The sequence below is a fragment of the Bombus vosnesenskii genome, unplaced genomic scaffold (assembly GCF_011952255.1).
Source record: "Bombus vosnesenskii isolate JDL3184/JDL3185 unplaced genomic scaffold, Bvos_JDL3184-5_v1.1 scf7180000013351, whole genome shotgun sequence".
In the NCBI taxonomy this organism is placed as follows: domain Eukaryota; kingdom Metazoa; phylum Arthropoda; class Insecta; order Hymenoptera; family Apidae; genus Bombus; species Bombus vosnesenskii.
This window is the reverse complement of record NW_022882987.1, coordinates 1,848,663-1,870,622: the sequence shown is the minus strand read 5'-3', so window position 1 is coordinate 1,870,622 and position 21,960 is coordinate 1,848,663. Positions and strand designations below refer to the sequence as shown.

At 40.4% G+C, this 21,960-nt stretch overlaps 1 protein-coding gene across 4 annotated transcripts in view; it reads right to left on the bottom strand.

Moving 5' to 3' along the window:
* Positions 1-21,960, bottom strand: part of LOC117236609 (homeobox protein homothorax) — a 503,579-nt gene that overhangs the window by 450,757 nt on the left and 30,862 nt on the right. For all 4 annotated transcript variants that reach the window (XM_033499701.1, XM_033499700.1, XM_033499704.1 and 1 more), the window contains exon 4: positions 19,453-19,503. In XM_033499701.1, coding sequence (XP_033355592.1) covers positions 19,453-19,503 — 51 coding nt within the window. The remainder of the gene's footprint in view (positions 1-19,452; positions 19,504-21,960) is intronic.

Below are 21,960 nucleotides of genomic sequence, written 5' to 3'. Positions count from 1 at the left end.
CAATAATTAATTAGTTGATAATTGAGTTTGTGTTTGATAAAACAGTTTTAGTGTACTGTGTCATCCTCGCGAGAAGATAAAAAAGAGAAAAATATGTTTCTATCACCAGCAATTAATAACAATAAATTTCTAGCCACAACTTAAGAGACATTCGATCTTGAAACGATTAATATTCTATGCAGTATATTCTAATATTTCGAGAAAAAGCGTTTATAATAACTTAACTTTTACTCTGCAAAATATACCTAACTTATATTATTTCTTCTTGTGTTTAGGATTCTATACTTCTCATTACATAGTGAAATTTTCATACTTTCTATCAATTCCATAGTTCAAATCTCCCATAAGCTTCCAGTAAACGAACAGCAATAAAAACAAGTGAATCCATCCTTTTTAATACCAATTGTAATTAACTACAATTATATTATTTTATGTATCAATTACAGTTACATTATATTATACAATTGCATAATATAACATAATTAGAATTTCTCGTTTCTCTATTTCCATTTCGTCGATTTATCATTTCTCCATTTCTACTTCAAAGAACAAAATCACAAAGATGCAACCGAGCAAGACAACGGACACGCAATACGTAAGAAGCATAGATCGCAAATGATCGAGTCATCGTAATTCACGAGTGTTAACCGCCTCCGTCCCGTTATGCCATTCTCGATGTGCATTCTTTCTTCGCGATCTCGGCGGCGAGGTTTTGCCACGATCGCTCATCACGTGATATTAATTAGCCTTGCAGCAGCATGCTGTAAGGATGAAGAGGGCCTCGAGGAGAATCGGAAGAGGAGGACGAGAAAAACTGCGAAATGCGCGAAGAAACGAGGAGATGGTGTTATTTATAAGCAGACAGGGACGACGCAGTCGGAAGCGACGCCCGATGATGCGGCCTCCGCCCTACGCTCGCTGCCTGCTCGAAACGCCTGTCGATCCTCTTCGCTCTTGCACGTTTTCCGGCGGCGTTCGACGCGCACGCTGCCGTGTATACGCAAGCGTATTTGATGGATGCCCAAGATACGAAACGCGTACGCGCGTAAATGAGCGCCGTGTCGGGGCCCAGCGATTCATGCACGCTGATTTCCACTGTTTTTTACATCCTTGTCCGGCTTGATTCCGCTTTAACGAAGCCTTCGCGAAGAAACGTAATGTATGTGTTGCATTTTTTATATGTTTTAAACATTGGTGGGAAATTTATGACGCGATCATGTTGTGGAAAATCTGCGATGCGAGATATACATGACAAATGAATGTCAGGTTTTCGAAGAAATTTTATTCGCGAGTGTACTATAATGGGTTGGTGCAGTCGTCACTCGTTTTCATTTCGATTGCTTTTGAAAGGTACTAATTTTTCGTTGTTCACATTTTCTGAATCCTCTTGCATAGTAATTTACTTAAATAGTATGTATTGGTGAAGTGAAAAGTTATGTGTATATCGTGTGTTTCACGTTTCACTATTAGAACTTTACGAATTTGGGCGAAATAGGATTATCTGCTGACTTGTAGCTCGTAAAATTTATTTCTGGAGTTTCATTCGCTTTGTTACTAAACTTGTTATCGTTATGCAAGACGTTGTATTGATACTAATAACTCGTGGAATTTCAGTAGTAGTATTAGTCCTATTGTGTATGAGATCTCTGACAATTGAAAGACGGAGACTATTCAGTAGCCAATAGATCTATACACTTTTGATCTAGTGCATCGAACATTTAAATTCCATTTGAATTATTTTTATAGTTAGAATATACAACTCTGTAATATGATATAAGTACAGTTGTATAAAATGTAGGAGAATAAACGTGGTATTCAATGTTCTGAGAATTTTCATGCTTCCTTTGATGTAAGTCGTATCTGCTGATGATTTATAAGACACGTTTCTGCGTCTGACGAAGATTTTACCTTTGATAATTACCATACACTGCCGATTGATTTAATACGTGAAAATAGATAGGAATATGTTTTTGGTAAGCGGAGAGCTCGTTTCCGCGTCGATTGCGTCGTGTTCGGCAACTTTTGGCGGCCAGTGTACTCCTTCAATGCCAACTAATTTGCCCGAATTAAAGAGAACGAGACGGATCGCGAGACTTCAGAATTAGACACGCCGCTTGAAATAATTGAGGATTGGCTGTAATACTACATTTGTTAGAATTCTACTTCTCCAAACTAATACATCCAAACTTTTCGTTCCACATAAAATATGCATAATATTTCACGTAATATATCAAGAACGTAATAATTGATTATTTCTGATTATAAGGAAATAAGAAAAGGAAAACAGCCAGACAAGAAAGCTTCGAATTACTGGCACTATGTAGCAATCTAATTAAAAGCCATCTTGAGACCAAGCCGCAAATTAGCTAACGCGACAATGACGCCCATTAATCTGCGCCAATGAACCCCGTCATCCTCGACACCTATAAACCGCGCGATTTCTCGTCTGCCTGCTCAGTTTCGATCATACCAAGTCGCTCGCCAAGTCGTCCTCGTATTAATTGATCCTCGTTTAGGAAGAGAAAAAGTCAGAAACGAGCCAGACGGACGACACCAACGCCAATTATAAAAGAAAGAGACACCAAAAGAATTTATAAAGTTGCGTTGCATATGAATAAAGTCGATTCATGGAGTAGCTGTGAGAAGCGATGAGATAGCTCGTTATCGAGTTGAAGTAGCTAATTAATGGTACGTGTTAGGATATCATTCAGAAGTATAAGTACTCGCAATACATTGTTGTAACATCGATGATACAAAATATTAATTGCAGTTTCTACTTAATCATTCCAAATCTCACGAAATGGAACTGAAATGAAGGTTGATATATTTTTGCGGATTTAGTATTATAACTATAATGGAATTATATATACCACTAATATGACTTAAGACATTGAATATTTCTATATTACGCATTTCACTATTGCAACATTAACACTAGAACTATCGACAATTAAACTATGGAACTTGCAACCAAAAAGATCAAAATGGATGGTACCTATATAAACAAATACGCGACGCAAAGCAAGAAACAAATCTTCGTTCATATTCTTTGCAAAAAATCGTTGCAATCCCTAAAAACAAATCTATAACATATCTTCCAAAGATAACTTTATAATAAGTCTATAAAACAATTATAAAATCAGTAAAGCAATAAAACTCCCGTCAAAGTATATCGAACCTATATTTCCTTCAAATCACAAAATTTAGGAAATTTCTAATAGAAAATTAGAAGCTAGTAATTCTGCTTGTTAATAGAAAAAAAAACCAATGAATTCTAACAACATGTAAGGAGTTGACTGACGGAAGCGGAAGAAGAGCCAAGAACTTTGTACGACGACGAAAGGTGGAAAAGGGAAGGTCAGTCTCTGTGCTTCAACGGCCGATATTCAACGGAATTTCCAACTGGTCGAGAGGATCTACGACGTCGTAAATCTCGCGGTTGACGCGGCGCGGTCCGTTGTGATACTAAATAGAAATATGGATAAGCGGCGCGCGAGGCGAAAGAAACGAAATAAATTACGCTCGCCGCGCGGCCTCCTCCTGTCGCGTCGTCGCCGCGCGACCACCGGAACGAGCCTCGATGATTTAATAATTGTAACCGATAAACGAATCACCGGCCGTTGCTAATTGAATTGCGCCGCGATTCTACGTCAGCGAATCGATGAAGAGTTCCTCGATCCCTATTCGTCTGATTCTTTTCAACGTATCAATCGATCGTGATGTATTGAGAAAGAAAACCGTCAATATCGATGACTATTACTACAACTTATAATACTACTATAGTTTATAAGTATTCGAGCATTTTGATCAATTTCTATTAACAAGGAGTACAAATTGAAAGTGTCTAATTACTGATTAGAATACTATGCAAACTGCATGCATTAATGTCGAGAGTGTTTGTATCAGTTTGCAAGTACCTTCCTAATCTAACCTGTAATTTACTATTGGGTTGGCAACTAAGTGACTGCGGGTTTTGTCATTAGATGGTATTGACCATAATTAAAGAATCCCAAGATAAAGATGATAACATGTAATTTAACTGGAAAGTTATAGACAGAACGAGTTACAGTAGATTTGTTTTATATTATTAGTACAACGATCGTAAAATATTATATCGTGATAAGATTAATTTTGTTTAATTTGTGTATTAGCTTTTTAAACCAGACGAAACTACTTAGTTATTATAAAAGTTCTTTATCTGGGAGCTGCTTAATTTCTGAGTTACAGGACTGATAAAAAAAGATTCTTTGAAACTGATAGAAAGACCACCGCCGTTAATTTAAAACGACTACATGTATAAACGAATAGATTTCACATACCGTCCTATAACGTGTGCGCTAAATCCATAATACGAATATCAATCTCATCAGAAGATAATGAGTATTACTATCAGTAATTAAATGATCCATACGGTTATACTACCTTTATCTAAAAACTATTACAAGCGATTACACAATGTTATTCTTGTTCGAGCGAGTAGAGAAATTATTTTTCGTAGCGTAGCGCAACCGACAAGATCTTAACAGGTACGACGGTGTAATTTTAAATAATAAAATACTATCTTCTAACAAACTTTTCATATCTTACCAAATAGAGCAATAAATACATATTTCTACGAACGATTTGTTTCTTCCGTTGTATTCATAACTGTAAATTTGCATAAACATTCGCGATCTGATAATTATCTAATAAAGAATTAATATTTTAACATACCTAAGATTATATTATCTATAATATAATGATAATATATTGTAATAATATTAGCTAAAAAAGAATAATTTTAATATACCATTCTTGTAAAGTTTACAAGGTGATGTACCTTACGAAACGTAGGGGGAGAACATATACAGCAACTTGACACACTATCGTGCGGTTTATCGTAGAAAAATAGACGACAACGATTCTGTCCAAGAATATCCATAGACCAAACAATTCCGATAACATTGTTAAGCATTCAATATAAGGAAGAACCGATAGTCAGTTATCTCGAAGCGCAACCACGAGACGCGCTAACAACAAAGCGAATCACGTGACGGCGCACCTCGCTGTCGAATCCTTTGCTTTCGTCTTTCGTCTATCTATATACGTGCACGAGCGGCGTCTCTAATGAATGGTCGTTAATTGTATCAATTATTAACGAGGGACATCGCGCGAACGCCGCGACGACTCTTATCGATGTCCAGTGATTTACGAGCCGAGCCTCCTTCTCTTCACTTCGTTCTGCTTCTCCTCTCTCCTTCTATTCGTCTCTATCGCGTATACGTTCGTCTTCTTCCGACATGTAAACCTTGATTCGACTCAACACTTGGCCGATTCGCGACCGCTTCATTATCGGTCGTGCCTCGTGTGCCCGACGTCGAAAATACTGCGCGACGCCCTGCCACCGCCGACGTCGCCCCCTGCCGCACCCTTATTTCCTGGTAATTAATTTCCAACCACCGATCCCGGCCACTGTCACGATCGCGTGTGACTTATTCATTGACCATTTGCTCCAACCGCTTTCTCGTTGTCCTCGTCTACTCCGTTTACTTCTCTGCCTGCGCGATTTTCTCATTTCTTCCTTCTACCTTTCTGTTTATAGTTTCTGTTTTTGAGAATGTTTCCTCATTGTGAGGAGTTTATTCCGTTGCGCGACGAATACCGCAAGGTATCAATGAAAAAGAGAGTTTACGACAACACGAGAGTTGGAATGCCCTATTTTGCAAAAGATTATGACATTCATCCGTCAGTGAATGTATATTTACAAATATTAGAAAACTTTTTAATGGATATTCGTCGAATATCTATAGATATGTTTAATATTTGTCGATATTTATTGACATTTAACGCTTCGCAGAAAGAACCTGGAAATTGGAATAGGAAGATCTTCGAAATAGAAAGAATCATGTAATATCTATCGATATTCGACGATTTTCGTTTAAAGTGTTTTTCTATTCCATATTTCCTTTCGGAAGCGTTGACACTTAATTAAGAAGGAATTTGAAGGACTGTGTTTTCGGGGTTTGAGGAAATCTTTCAGAGAAACGTAAGAGGAGGCGTGAAACAGGAGCGATGGAGGAAACGATCGCCTCGAGGCCGACGAGGCACTTTCGACTAAAACGATGGACTTCGTTTCCCTGGCTGTGTATACAGGAGGAAACTGTCGAGGAAGCTGCGGTACACGGTAGTCAAGAACGTTGTGCAAGCAAAGGACGGTTTATATATGACCCTCCGGCACGTTCGACGGGCCAACATACTCGACGTGACAATATTTAAATATTGCTAAGCAGCGTGATACTTACCATCGATAAACATACCGCGATGAAAATACACCCTGTCGATTCCATTCTGAACCAGTCTGTCGACAATGTGTCGATTCATTCGTCCTCGATTCGATGGAAATAAAATTTGGGGAATTGCTTGCGAAGGAATTCGATCCTAGATACGTTCCAGAAACAAAAATCTTCCAATTACCCGAAAGTTCGACGTTCGAGGTTAGTATTTTTGAATAGGTCGCTTCCCTTTTCCCAAAGAATCGTCCTTTGGCCTTTTCTCTTTCTTTCTTCCCTCGCGGACCACCCAGGCTAGGCGATAACTTCTTTCTTCCCTTTCCTTCATTTTTTTCCTCTTTCCCCCGTCTCTTCTGCTCTCTTCTCTTTTGGCTGCAGCTCTCTCGCGGTGGCAAGAGAGACCTTTCCCCGTCCTCCACGGATCTCCTCGTGTTTCTTCCTGGCCGTGTCCCTATATATACCTACACCTCGCGGTCGTTCTTTCTGCGCTCGAGACTATGGACTGGATTAGGTTACGACGAGGCTGGGCCTGCCTCTCTTACTGCTTCGGCTGTGACGTTCACGTCGACTCGTCGGGACTATAAATCTCCGGCTATTAAGACGGTAGTCCGCCGTTTTGATGGCCCGTGCCAGGACGCACTGTCATCTTAATATGTATTCTTCGTTATACCCGCCAACACTGTGCCAAGGGTTGCACGCATTCAGTTCCCTGTTCAAACTTACTCGGTTTGCCGCTTTTCCAGGCGAATAATAATTTTTGATGGAATGGAATCGTTGTTCGTTGTTTTCAAACGAATTTCTCAGACATTTATAGATGTTGATTTTAGAAACAGGTCTGTGTGTCGTGAAAAGTATCCACGTGAGATACCTCTAAAGACAATTTCTTAAGTTTAATGGAAGGGCTTAAAACGATTACGATTAAAGAAACGGTTGTTAATTATTACAAGGACTCGAGAATCATAGCAGAATCAAGACGAACATGTTGCCAACAATGTCACCAGTCAGTTACGTTTTTTTCATCACATATGTTTCAATTGTTACTAATTCTTGAATTATAATTGTTCTTGATTGATACGTTTAAAAAGAGGAAACATATAGATAATATCCAACGACCTTTCATGGTACAATATGTAACGCGATATGTACCGTCGTGTATTGTATTAAGATCATTGCATCACGAACATCATTTACGGGATTTCTCATTCTAATGAAATAAGCGATCGTTTAATCGTCGTGAATACGAATGCTGAATATTTAACTGACGTTAGACGAATAGCTCATAGAAATGATAAATATCCCTGCATATAAATCTTTCTACCAGTAGATCAGTAATTTATATCTTTTCAAAGCCCGATTGTTAACATTTCCACGATAAATCTTTTAAACGTAACGCTATTAGAACATCGTCGAAACTCCCGGTGATTATTAACTTAGCGTGTTTTATATAGCATCTGTTTGTCGTTTCTTTCCGCTTTAAGCGATAGCAGAACGACACTTGCTTTCGCGACGTATCGCCATATTTGGCGAAACGAACAAAAACAGAGAATCGAGAGGGCCGGCATAGAAATTTATTCGGCGGCCGAACAGGAAACAACATCGTTAGGCGACGTTTTTTCGTCGATTCCGCAAATTTTCAATTTTACATTCGTACAGATTAGACCATAGAGATACGGGCGGGAGGAACGAGCGCCGATCCGAGCCGGCAATTACGTTAATCGGCGTTTGATTTACGATAACCGACCGAGAATACATGTAACGAGCACGCGTGGCTTCCCGTGCCACCGCCACCTGCGTTTTACGAAACATTTTCGAGGCTATTAACGTTCTAACAAGGTCTCGTCACTTGACCTCAACAGGGTCAAATTTTGTGAAAAATCCTGTACCCTGAAAAGAAATTCCTTTGAAAAAGAAGAATCTGATTCGATATCGAGTGCGAACATATAAAATTTCAATGTATTATTACTTCTTATTACTCTGAAGCGCTACATTATTACATTGTATAATAATTATACTCATTGAAATATAGAATAATAGAATTAAGCAACATCATGATAGAGTAGAATCGTACAATTTTATGTAGATCAGAATTCTATAACTCTAACATATTAATTTCTCATTTGCACAATTCTGCATAGGGAAATGAGGTTACGCAAGATTCTTTATAAAATTTGCGGAGAACGTATAGCTCTCCCGACGAGCAGCGGTGCCTGGCGTCGTTCTCGAAAGAAAAACGCGTCAGCGCATCCATTTGCATGCGATCGAGGCCGTGGAATTCCTGGCGCATTTTTCACAGCGATTCGCAACAGGCGTCGATCGTACCTCGTGAACCTATTTTTCAACGTCACCTGCGCCAAGGTAAACAACTCACGCAGAAACACGGAGAATCAGCCAGCTCCCGCTTATCGGTCATTATCGAACCGTCTCGTGCACGATCAACCGCAGTTTAATCGATATAACCGCGCGAAATAATTTTGTATTCAGATATTTCCCTCGATATCGTTGCCATTCCCGTTTCATTGCTACTTAACCGTTTAAAAATCATTAAAACACGCAGTTTCGTTTAATAACATGTAAAGCATGTTTGAAGTTACTCGTGATAAGTGCAAGCATGGCTAAAACGGCTTTGCAAAGTGCTTCTGTCATCTGTACTGTTTGCTTCGTAGTTTCTCTATTCGTATTTTTTCTTCCTCTTTTTCTTTTTTTTTTTTTAAGCCACCTATCAGATTGTTTTATAGGAAGTCCTCTAATAGCTGCTATTACGCTTTATCTTGCCAGTTCGCTCTGTTGTCTCAATTGTCCGTTGCTTCTCGACGCTTCTCTTCTCCATAATAATACCCGCGTTTCCGCGATACCATCGGGAGTTTGTAATTTTCTACGACTTTATTTTCCCTCTCGCGTTTGCATGTTTAGCGCGCCACTCCATTAATGAGCGAACGAATGAACCAATAAATCTTGCAGCTTTATAAAGTAACTTCCGTCCACTATCATGCCATATTCGTAAACCTACAAATGACCGTGTACATTTTAGACTGCTTTCCACTATTCGTTATATATACGTTACACCGATTTGTATCCAACGATGTGCATAAATAAAATATAACGGGACAGATGAAAAGTCACGCCGTCGGATACATGGTGCAAAGCTTGCAGGCAAAAATTGCCAGCCATCGGAGAGCAAATATTTCGATAATTTAGACGGGGACACATCTTGCGTCACACAAAGTTGCGAGAAAGTGCCCTGTCCTCGTCGCCAGGAAGACCGGTATAATGGACCACCAGCGTGGCAGCGCGTTCGCCAGTTCCTCTGTTACGTTATACTTTACACATGCTTCTCTGCTCCCCACCCCTTGGAGAACGCTTCTTTAACTCCCGACTCGTCCAACAGAATCTCCACGAGGCACACCTCCTACGAGCTCGCGGACAGCTTTTTATTTCTAATTCGCGAACCGGCCTCCAAAAGAAACCAGACGACGCACGAGCGAAGCGGTGCATCGCTGGCAGAACGACAGTGGCGTGGGCGTAAAGAGTTTCGGCGTAGCCAGCTGCTCCGAAAGTTACTCGAAATCAACGTGAAACTCTTCGAAACAACGTGGAGTCTTTCGCAGAAATCATTCGTTCTTTACTCACAGTATTTACAGCAGATTCGAAGCTTAATCTAAAAATCATCGCGATAATTAACTGACATTTGGAGTGTAAACCTTAGAAAGCAATTTATCGTTTACTTTGAATAAAATTTCTATTTCATATATTTCTATTTCAGTAACGAAAACATTTCGCCGGTACATGCTTGATACTTCTGTGTACAAAAACGAGAAAAATTTTCTAAGTAAATAACGTCAATAAATAAAGTAAGATGATTTATTCAAGTATTCAGTCATTTGTTAAGATTTCCAGCCAGTTCTTGGAATTTTCTACAAAAAGAAAGTGAGTAAATATAGATATCTGAGAAAATGATACTGGTAAAGCAAGAAACGAGTCATTCAATTACTCAATTATGTTTGTCACATGGATATATAAGAAAGTCAATAAACAACACTCTACATCGTTCAGGATAAAATCGCCTTTAGATACGAAAATTCCGTGTACGTGCTACGAGTTAGCCACCCAACGATTTCGATTTTCCAATCATACATATAATCAAACACGCAACCAGGGCCAACATCGTTGTCTCCAAGACGGGCAATTATTCGCGCAGAACCTGGTTCGAATAACAAGCTGCGCATCGCGTACCTTCGAGATCCGCGTAACTACCGTTCTGTCACGTAGCTCGTTACCAGCGTCGCTCATTAGATCTGAGGAGCATCCGGGCACGCGATCAACCATGTAAATCATCGTTCGTTCGAAACGATCAACCCTTTACCTAGCATGAGAAGAAATACGATAACATAAAAAGCAAGAAACATTTCCTAATTTCCATTGGTGAAATTTATGGGAAATTTATGATGAAATTTTTTCCTTGATTTTTGGGTAGTGTGAAAAGTGTGATGGAACGAGGGAGTGAAGAATGAAGAAATTTGCGGCGATTCCACGGCGAACACGACACACGTGTGTTAGAGTTTAGGCGATTCACCCAACTTTTAGTGTTAGCTTCGATTGATGAAATTTAGGGACATTTTATAAAGGTTTACGTTTAGAATCATTTACATTTGATATTTATATTCACAGAAATTTATAGAAATAGATCCTTGAATAATAAGAAAAGCGGATGGTAAGAGAGTAACGAACGAGAAACTTCGCGATGACTACACAATGAATGCGACAAACGTGTCACGCATGATGATCGAGCGACCGATGCAACGATTTTCCTATTATATAATTTCTCCTGATCCACGATTCGCAAATTACAATAAAATTCATTAAATGTTGGATAAAGTGCAAAGTGAATGATATCGAGAGAATGAAAAGCGAAGAAACTCGCGATGATTCCATTTTGAAGGAGACACGCGCGCTTTGCGATCGAGAGACCGATGAAAAAAAGACGGAAAGATTTCGTTCTCCTGATCCTTGCGGCACAGCTTCGGGTATCCTTGGCTTCCCGGGTACCGTTACCATGCCTCTTCTCTTCTTGTACCGGCTCTCAGAGAGCAGGAGCGCGTTTTGTCGCTTTTATTGGGCTCGCTTCGACGCAAGGTTGCAACCGCCTGCGACCGTAGCGTCGCATCGTCGCCGATGTGTCCAGCGCGCGCAGTTTATTCATGGAAATGGAGCAGATACGCAACAAAACGAGAGGGTATAGTTTTACTAGCCGATGAAAAAGAGGCTTCTAATGTTTCCTCGCCTGAACTTTCTTCTCTTCTGTGTTCCTTTCTTCCGACACCCCAAGAAGTAGATAATGGGAGGTAAATAAACAAATTAATCGTTTTATCCTCCCTTTTTTGATACTCTCCTTTGAGAAAGATTTATAGAGCACGATTTGGTGCAGTTCTAGAAACGTAAAAATGTAAGAAATATTGTCAAAGTTGTAAATGTAGGATTAATTTGATTTACAACTTTGTGAAAAAAGTAATAAAGAAAATATCGAGAGATTGAGCTCAGACTGCAGACAGATTCCGAGACAGTTTATAAATAATCAACGTCGAACTGATCATTCCTCGTACGTGTTTCCGAAGCAAGAAAGAATTCTTACGGACGTGTAAGTTATTCGAATCTATTACCAACAATTTCCACTGATTAACATAGGAATGGGTAATACATTTGAAGAAACTTCGTCTAGTCACTAACTTCGATACTCTCGTTTTTTCAAGAGACCTTTTTCTCTGTGCGTACTTCACAAAGTTCTCTTATTTTGTAAGGCCAAACGTTCCTAAGTAAACGTCCAGAAATACAGCATCGAATTGAATCTTGACAACGTGCAGGTAAGAAAATATTTCGTGAGAAAAAATCTCGTATTTCGCGTGTAATATTAACAGTGGTTTGGCGAACGAGGGTCAATTAATAAATATTTGATCGGCACAAATTGGTGTGTAACAAATTGATAGACGGTATACCAGGGCACGCACGAATAAAATATCCCTGCTGGAAATCATCGGTTCTCGTTCAACGTGTCAAGGAATAATTCCAGACATATTAAATGCATTCCAATTGAAAATCTGCCGCCTTCTTTTTCGCGCCATTACGCGCCCACTTTTCACACATCGATTCCACGACGTGTAAGTACTCGGACGAACCTTTCGCATCCTCTTATTAATCGAACATCACAGATTATTACATGCTTGAGATCACCTCGTTAATCGACTTTCGTTTCCTCAATCTCTGCAATTTCACGCAATAATTCCACTTTCTGTTATTTTATTAAATGGTTTATCTCGATGAAAAAACGAAACTTCAGTTTTTCGATATATCAATTACAAAGACTGAGCCAGCTAATGAGAAATGTTTCATAGAACAGATGGTGGAATTGGAAACGGTCCAAAACTTGCGAAGAAATTTAGTGTCGGATATGAAAATCATCAAGAAAGAAACGGAAAATGTAATTTCTGATATGACAGATGAGATACAACGAAGAAAATAGATGTTTATATTTATATAACTTAGATCCTCGATTCTCATTAACACGCGATATTTTCTTTGTACTATCATAGTAAATATGCGTCGTGAGGATTAGTCAATCTTCTTGTTTTCCTCTGTCTACGTGTTATTACACTCGTGCATCCTCTCGATTTATCCATTAATCATTGACGCTGCACTTCGTCTCATTTTTTCGTCTAACATCCATTCAAACGATACGCGTTTTTCCCGCCACGTAATTAGCTTCTTTGTGTACCTTGTCCGTGATAGACGTTGGCCGACCTATAGATACCACGATACTTCTCCATTTTGCAACGCGTCGGTAAAAACAGCCCTGCGACCGCTGTACAATTTCTGATGCCTCCTATGGGAAGAAAATAACGACTCGCCGAGAATTTATAGCTTCTTCCTCTTCGAGTTCGTTGTCGATAACTGTCTGGAGCGGACTAGAAGGACACCAATTCCACGCGGAAACGAACGACTTTAACCCATTCGAGGTCGCCCTCTCATTACAAGACGATCCTCGGCCAATATACTTTCAGGTTCCAATGACTTCGTTCGTGGATTACTCGTTCTTTGACTTTCACTTTTTAACGAACGTCAATTACGAATTTTATACAGCTTCTCCAATAATTTCGCTCTTGTTTTTTACCCCTTCCGAGGTGAATTCGTTTTTTACGATGAATTCAATGATATAGTAACGCGAACTACAATACGCTGAAATTTAAGACAAGTATTTAAGATAATTTAAGAAAAGTAAATTAAAGAAAAGCTTCGTTTATACCAGAATTTTATATTCTTGTAGCGATGTCTCAATGATGCAAGAAAATTGTTTAAAATTCTGTAGTCGTTCCAAAGCGATAGGAATCCAATATTTAAGATTCTTCTCAAACTATGGTGCAATGTATCGTCGATTGTATTCGATAAGTCAAAACACAGGCGAGAAGCTACCAAGCTCGACTGGATCATTTTAATGTCTCCGGTCTATTTGGAATTATATTTGGATTAGAGGGTAGAACAGCCATTAACTTCCCGTAACCGGATTTCTCATATTATGATCAGTGATAATTTTTCATGTCAATGAAAGAATCAACAACTAATGAATATCATAAATTGCCATTAGAAATCTACGGAAAATAATGCTACTGAGTAATACTATTAAAAAAATATAGATAGATGATAGCGCTATAAATAAATGGCACTATCTTTACTACCGTAAAAAGATATGTGTACGTCATTGGCGTCGTGTTTTTCTTTGTGAGACGTAATAACGTAAAAACGTAATAATAATAAATCATTCTCAGCATATTTCTTATTTTCTGCTTCTAAAAATCCAGAAACCTCCAAATTGTAGTTGTTCCACGGTTCAATCCGGACGGAAACGAAGCAAATCCAAAATCGTGCAAGTATTGGCGCGTGTAAAAAGTGGCTCCACACGAATCGGTTCCCCCTCCGAAGAAGCAACATGGAGAACGTCGTCAACCGGTGGCTAACGTCCGAGCGAGTTAAGTATCCTCGTGGTAATAATTATTCTCGAAACGCGAGAGCGGCAATTAGCATCTCATTGGCTCATTTCTCGCTTATGCTAATGGGAGTATTATTTAAAGCGCGCGTGCGAGGGCAGATCCCTTCACAGAGGTCCTCTCACAAACGTTGCTCAAACTCTCGTATGCTTGCTTTGCTCTCTTCCGCGGTCGAAACAGCATAAGACCATTCCTCGTTTCATTTACGACGCCGTGGAAGATGTTTTGACCACCGTTTCCTCCGCCCACGAGACGAAATTTCGACCACTAGCGCGATTCCACCGCGTTGCTTCTTCGTGAAGATCATGGAAACAGCGGGAAAAATTAGCCACGAATTTGAACATTCGAGCGATGGATAGCAATGATTTTGAAAGATTTTTTAAAAGTTATATCGAGGTGTGGAGAATTAATTTTTATCAGTTACGAGAGGACAACACGTGAGAAATATTTTTGTAAAGAGCAGAAATTAGCTGATTCTTTAAGAGCTGAGCGGAGAAGTTGCGTAAACGTAATATTATTATGAGAAAAGCAAGTTAAAAATTTGCCTCGAATTTCATAACATTGTTAAAATAAGCAAGTCTTTGGAATTTCTGTTCATAATCACTTTGTTAAAAACAAAAGAGCAAAATTTAAAGCTATAAATTGACTGGAGAAAAACTTGCAAGTATTACATTGGCACAACGTTAAGCCTTGGTAAGTTAAAATTCCCCTCAACACGAGAGGTATTTGTCAAAAATCATTATAAACTGAGGGGTCTCTAACCATCGAAAAGCTTCCGATCTCCATCAAGATTGGCGAAAATAAGCCTACTAACACCCATCCAGATAACACGAAACAAGGGAGAGAGAAAGTACAAGAAAGATAAGGTTCGATGGAATTAGAGGAACAGGAGGGGCGACTTAAAAAGAGAGTTTTCGAAGGCTACGCTGGATATTTTCGTGCCATCGGAACGCCTCAGATAAGATCCGCATGCCAGCTGGAAAACATGGATTCCAGCGGGACGAATGGAGAGCACGCTTTCTTCGCGGTCAAAGAATTCGCAGAGGGCGAACGTGGATTCTCGTTTTTAACCCCGAAGGAAACCCTTGACCTTCGTTGAATTGAGAGAACGAGCTCGCTACACGCCTTACCTTGTCCGCCATTGTATGTACGTGCCTCTTCCGGCGTGGAACAACTCCCCGACTCCGTTTTGCATGCCGTTGTCGAAGGTTAAAGGTAGAAGGAATGAAAGAAGAGGACTGCTCGACATTCGACGTACTCGCGATACAAGTATCGTTTGTCCTGTTCTGGGGCGTCATTCGCGTCCTAAAGACGAAGAAACAACCATACTGCCAAGACAGCTGACTGAACGAGAATTATTTCGTTTTGATATCGAGGAACTTCGGGGAGGAAGAGAGGGGAGGAAGAAAAAATGATAATCGAACAAACTATGTATGGGGTTTTAATTTTTATTTTTCGTAAGGACTTAATACCGTTAGGTTCTTTCGATCATTTTCGATTCACTGATATTTTTCTAATGAAACGTCTTTTTTAGAAAAGCGTTTTGAATTTGAACAGAATATGAAAAAATTTTTATTGGCGCGACAGGTTTGACATTTCAATTTTATGTTAAACATCTTTTTAAAACACCTTAAGCTCTTCTCGTTTGGAAAATTAATAATAAGATTGAAACAGAATTTCGTTTTCTTCGATTTACGAAATGAGTAAAAATACTTTATAAAGTAGTCCAACTATTTGACTAGGAAATACGCTCGATAATTCTATCACTTCTCACAGATTAATAAGTCCATTTTTTTCAGAAATCTCCTCCAATTTCTTCACTGTGCGGTCCAACGAGTCTTTCGAAATAAAGAATAATCCGAAACGATCGATTCAACCACAAATCGCACTACACGACAGAACGATTCTGAAGCTCGGAAACACTCAGGAACAGCGCAACAATTTCCTTTGTGTTGCACCGAGCTGAGCCCAGCTGAAGCGAGGCTCCTTTTCTACGCTTTCCCGGGGCTTTCCTGGGGACCACCACAGCTGTGTCGCATTTTCTGCCATCTCGAGCCCTTTCGTGGCTGTTCCCTCGACCGTGTCACCACGTCGTTTCCAGGCGACCTTTCCAATCAACAGACACAGGTCGTCGTCTCTCGCGTGTGTAGATCCGGACCTCTGTAACGGAGTACTCGTGGCGAAGCACTTTCCGTTCGGCGAAATAATCGCGGCAAAAACCGGGCTTCTGTCGATCGACGGCCATCTCTCGCGAGACAGAGCAGAGAGAAGAGAGGACCCGTGTGTCGGCGAGAAAGGGGAGGGAAGAAAAAAGGACCCCGAGAAAGGATGAAAAGAAGGGGAACGAGAGGAGGCGGGCAAAGGGCGCGGACAGCAAAAACCGCGGACGTTACGTGCCTGTTCTTTACGATAGAAGCTCATTGCTCGTAGATTGCGATTTGCCACGGACTTAATGAAGCCACGCTACTGGCGTTTGCCGGCGAACGAGCTACGCCGATCCACGACTACGATTTTTTGATTCTCTTCGACCTTCCTGCACTTCTCGAATTTTTTATTGAATTCGATCCGTGGGTCTGTAATAGCGTTACTTTCGAAGAAATCAGAGAGGCAATGGTCATTTTTGGGGGGAAAATTCCACGACCGGGAAGATAGAGAAACGGTGTGCATGGTGATGAAAGATATACGAGATATGAAAATGATTTGGGCGACGATTTAGTAATTGATGATTAAACTGGTTTGTTATGATTGGGGTTTCTTGTACGAAACGCTTTGAATTATTGCATTTGTAATAACAGATGTAATAATGGCGTAACTGGAGCAATAATGTCCGTGGAGAGAAACTTGAGCGCCCAAAAAAGAATAGAAAAGTGATCTCAAAGAACCGCGTTAACTATCGCTTCATTCTTTGATTAAATTTGGCTGGAAATTACAAATTTGAAATTTTAATTCAATTTCAAACTACATATCTTCTTCCTAATATTTCTTTAATAAATAATAAACTTCACCAAACCATATGTTCAATGAACATATCAAAGAATCTACGTGAAAAGAAGACAGAACTGCATAAAGCCTAAAAGAGACTTTATACGTTCGTTGAATGCAATAATATATACTCGAGCTACCAAATATAGAGGTAAAAAACATTCGAAAGCACGTAGTAACAGTTAATTCCAACGCGTCACTGCGAAATCATCGAAGCGTCCAGTCTCATTTCCTTTTAAAATTTAGATGAAACGCGTGTCTGGCCGTTTCATGCTTACATTTATTTAATATCACGGATGCATAATTCGACGCGGCCCTTTCGATGATACGAAGCTACAGAGGCACACAACACCATCGGTAACTATAGTAAAATATATCTTGCTCGTTTTTTTCCTCTCGCGTGCTTTTCCCGTCCTTTTTCACGCGGTTCTGCGTTTTCCCTTCTATTTTTTATTTTTGTTCCATTCTGTTTCGATTTTTTTTCGTATTTTTTTTTGATTTCGTTCGTTTTCTGTTTCAGCAGATCGAGACCGAGCGACAGTTGTGACAACAGCGGCGCGAGATGCGAGTCGGTACACCTTGCGTGGATGTTTGCGCGCGGACCGATGCCGTCCTGACAGCTCAGATAACGGGCGTGACATTTTGAAAAATTGAGGCCAACGATGCGAACAACGTCAACGAAATGCATCCTCGTCGTCCGTTTTCCTTCTCCCCCTTTTTTTCCACCGCTGCACCACCACGAGCGTTGGCTCCGCGAAAAAAGCAGGAAAAAATGCAACAAAACAGAACAACAAAAAAAGAGAGCCAACGTGAAACAACGTACACCGGTTCACCATTAACACGCTCGATATATCCAATTTTGAATTACGAGCGAATATTCGAAAACGCGCGACACCTTTTTCCGAGCAGACGACGCGCCTCTATAAGGCCTTCACTTCGTTGAATGAACTTTATGATGAAATATCGTAGTGGCGGTTCGGTGTCGCTCTTTCAAGGATGGTTAGAAATCAGATCTGGAAACGAATATAGCCATAAATGTCTAATACACTACTTTTCTTCGCACCTCAACATTTTTACGTTCTCGACAATGCATTTTATATGGTTTTATCGAAGCATTAGAGCGAAGTAATCGAAATATCTATGTTTGTTTTCGTATGCAGCGTCAAAAGACATAAGCATTTTGAAAACATCGAACGTAAGCGTGTGTGTAAATTTTATTATCGAACAACATTCTGTTGTATTAATAAGAATTCATGTGCGACCGTATATACGCGAAAATCGAAAGAAAAGAAAATCGAAACTAAATGACCAGAACAGGGACAGCGCTGTCTAGAAGAAGGAATCCATAATGGCAGGTCGACGTTGAGCTGGTCCGAGCATCGATGGGCCTCATACACGTCCTCGACTAGCAAGGAATACATCCGAGATATTTAAAAAGGCCACTATCCGTTATCTCGATCGGAGAACGCGAAGGGTCGTTTGAAATATTTCTTCCTCCGGTGTTTCGAAGGTCTGCCATTCGAATGGCTGCCGGTCAGCGCACGAGAAAACAAAGGCGCACCAGCAACGTGTCCTCGTGTCTCGTTTCTTTTTTAATTATCACCCTTCCCTGGCTTCACACGCGTTTTGCTTTACGAGCTGTTCATACTGAATTTTCCATAAGTCTCGTAAGTTATGAATTTCGTAGGGAGTAATAACAATAACTCTGCGCAGCCAGGATGTTTCTTTCTACAGCGATGTAAAAAAACTAATTTACTCTCAGTTCGTAGAAGGGGAAGTAATTTTCAAACTTTTTTTCAATTATCAGATATGCAAGTTACAATCCAGTTACAAGCTGAGTTTACGGAAGCTTCGTAGCAACGTCCGGTTTGATTTTTCCAGCAGTTTGTTTTCCCCTCCCTTAATTTCCACCGATGATTAAACGTTTCCCGTATATAAGACGACGATCTTTTCCATCGTCATTCTTCAAAAGGAACGCGCCGGGTGGCCAGTAGCGATCGTCAGATAAAACAGAACGATTAGCCTTTGAATGAGTCGAGCGTACGAAACGAAACAAAGAAACACCAACGATAAAGAAAGAAAACGTCTATCGGTAAGGAAATTGTCATTCGTGGCTAGTGGAAAAATCTATATCGCTGTGAACAATATATATATAACACCAATGTACTCACCAGCGAATCGACCTCCGGATCTGCGATGTAGTAAGGTTTTTCTTGTCTGATCTGTAACACACAAACAGACACGTAAGAATCTTTAACAATTAGGTTCGGTGGTAATTGCTGTATTAAAACTATAGAGACGATCGTATCTCGCCCAGTTATATATGCGCACACGCGCGTTCCTTTATCTTGTACGTCCTGGTTCTCCTTCTCTTAGATCGATCCTTCGTTCCATATCCCCTTTTTACCATCATTTTATTCTATTCCCGTGCACCTCGTGACTGGCCATGGGATTCGCTGTTCCAGCCTAGTGTCTCTCTCCAAGTGATTTCCTCCGCGTGCTTTCTCTTAATTGGACCCCTACGGTTCAATTCGTACGTATAGAAACGGAAACGCGTCGGTGAACGCGATGGAATTCTCTGAAGCGCGCAAGAGAACAGTTCCAACCATTGGGGATGCGTAAAAGAGGGGAAACGGTGAAAAACGAGAGAGGAACGAGACGAGGAGATTCTCAAGCATTTTCATGGCGCCGCATAGTGCCGATCAGAATGGAAACAGAATGCACGGGGGAGAGAGCTCGATGCCCGAGAGCGCTCGATGCTCGGGGCCCGCTCTTAATTGGACCCACGGTGTTCTTACTGAAAGGAAGCGAGCCGGGATCCAAGGGAAAAAAGAAGGAACAAGACGAACGACAAATCTTGATGGAAGTACCGGTTAATCTCGTGGAATCCACCGACGGACCGCAGCAGATTATGCTCTCTCGACACCGAACCGCGCCATCTGATTAGATCGCTCGTCCCCGACTCTCGGATGAATATCGTTAACATTCTTCCCGCGCCGCCACGGTCCTCGATATTGTTTCTCTGATCGGTATATCGAAATAGGATACCCAATGAAGTTTCGTAATCAGTTCCCGCGGTTTTCTATGGGAGAAAGGAATTAAGAGGGTCGAAAATTGCTCCATGACGTGGAAGAACATTAAGTTTTCTCAATTTTCTTTGATATAGGTTCGACGTTTAACCTTCGTCCATTTCTTGTTTCAATTTAACGTTGCTTCGTTAATGACGCGTGATGCGGACGAACTTATTGCTCGAATGTATAAATTTAATAACAAAATTTGATTGGATTTTCGTCATATCGACTTTTTCTCGTCGCCAATTTGACATCGAAGGGCAAATCAATTTGGAACTATACATGATGGATGAAGAAAGCGGCTATTAGAAATGCTTGAAGAATTTTAGTAATCGCATTAAAGCGTAATGAACAGGTTATAGTTTCCCAAAGCGCCACACATAATTCTTAAATTCCCCATCGAAATTCATCTCTCTGTATTTCCTATTGCATAACGATTTATAAAATCGTGTCTTCGGCGAATAAAAAATTTCCCCCGAATAATTCAGATATACAGAGTCGAGAGACCGAAAAGGGGAATCCAGATGAAAAAACGGGTCGAACGTTAAAATCGAATTACCGGTCGACGACGGAGATCGACGTACGAAACGCAATCGCGAGAATTCTGGGAACGGGTTCGAGAAGCGTATTCATGAGTCTGAATTCTGAATGGGAGTTCCTCTCGCATTGGGTGTATGGATAATGAAGGCGTCTCGTACGCTTCACAAAAATACTGTCAACTGTTCGTAGTGGGGAAACTAGTTCTTGCAAGGTCCTGTCACTGTAGTTTTTCGGCGATCCCCAAGCGGCAAACTAAACGCCCGTTCAGGTAGCCACGACGATTACAAATTGTAAGCAGTTTCGTCTCTTGTCTCTCTTTCTCTCTCCCATCCTTTCGAATTTCGTTCCTTATCATCAACTATTCGACCACTGGTCACGAATAAACGTATAATTTATCGTTCTACCGTAGAATTTTACGTGGAACATGTAAGAAATAGAGATAGTATTGAGGTTAATCGTTTCGATATAAAGATAAAGTAAAATCTACATGAAAGTTTGCGCCTTCTATCGTGAATGATTGAGACGACTGTATCACGGCGATTAGAGGTAGAGGGGCTGCGAGTGACAGCTAATTGAGCCCATGCATACATATGTATAAAGCAATACGAAAGCTATTAATGTGACGTTGTTTGCCGTTAAATATCTGAGATCGTTCATATTTATCGCACGCCAACTCGTGAATGAAACGAAGACACATCCGACTTCGACGAAGGCAGCGTTGAGGTAAACTTTCTCTAACCACGTGGAAATTTCGACGGCGAAGCAAAATATTACCGTTAAAAACATGAACGAAGTATATCTGAACACCTTCGTTTTTCTTTTCTTCGCTGTAGACAACAGGGGAAAAGACGGACAGCCTGCTAGTGAAAAATAATAAATATAGAGTACGTCAGAGAAATTCCGCGGGACCTATACAACATCTCCATCGACCACGAGATAAAAATATGTATTGCGCGATAATATTTAGAAAATGTTCTCGCTCCGACACGTCTATTTAGGACTAGCTGGTATGCACGTAGCCATTCGTGGTGTACGACGATCCCGTCGAGAGATATACGAAGCAGCTGC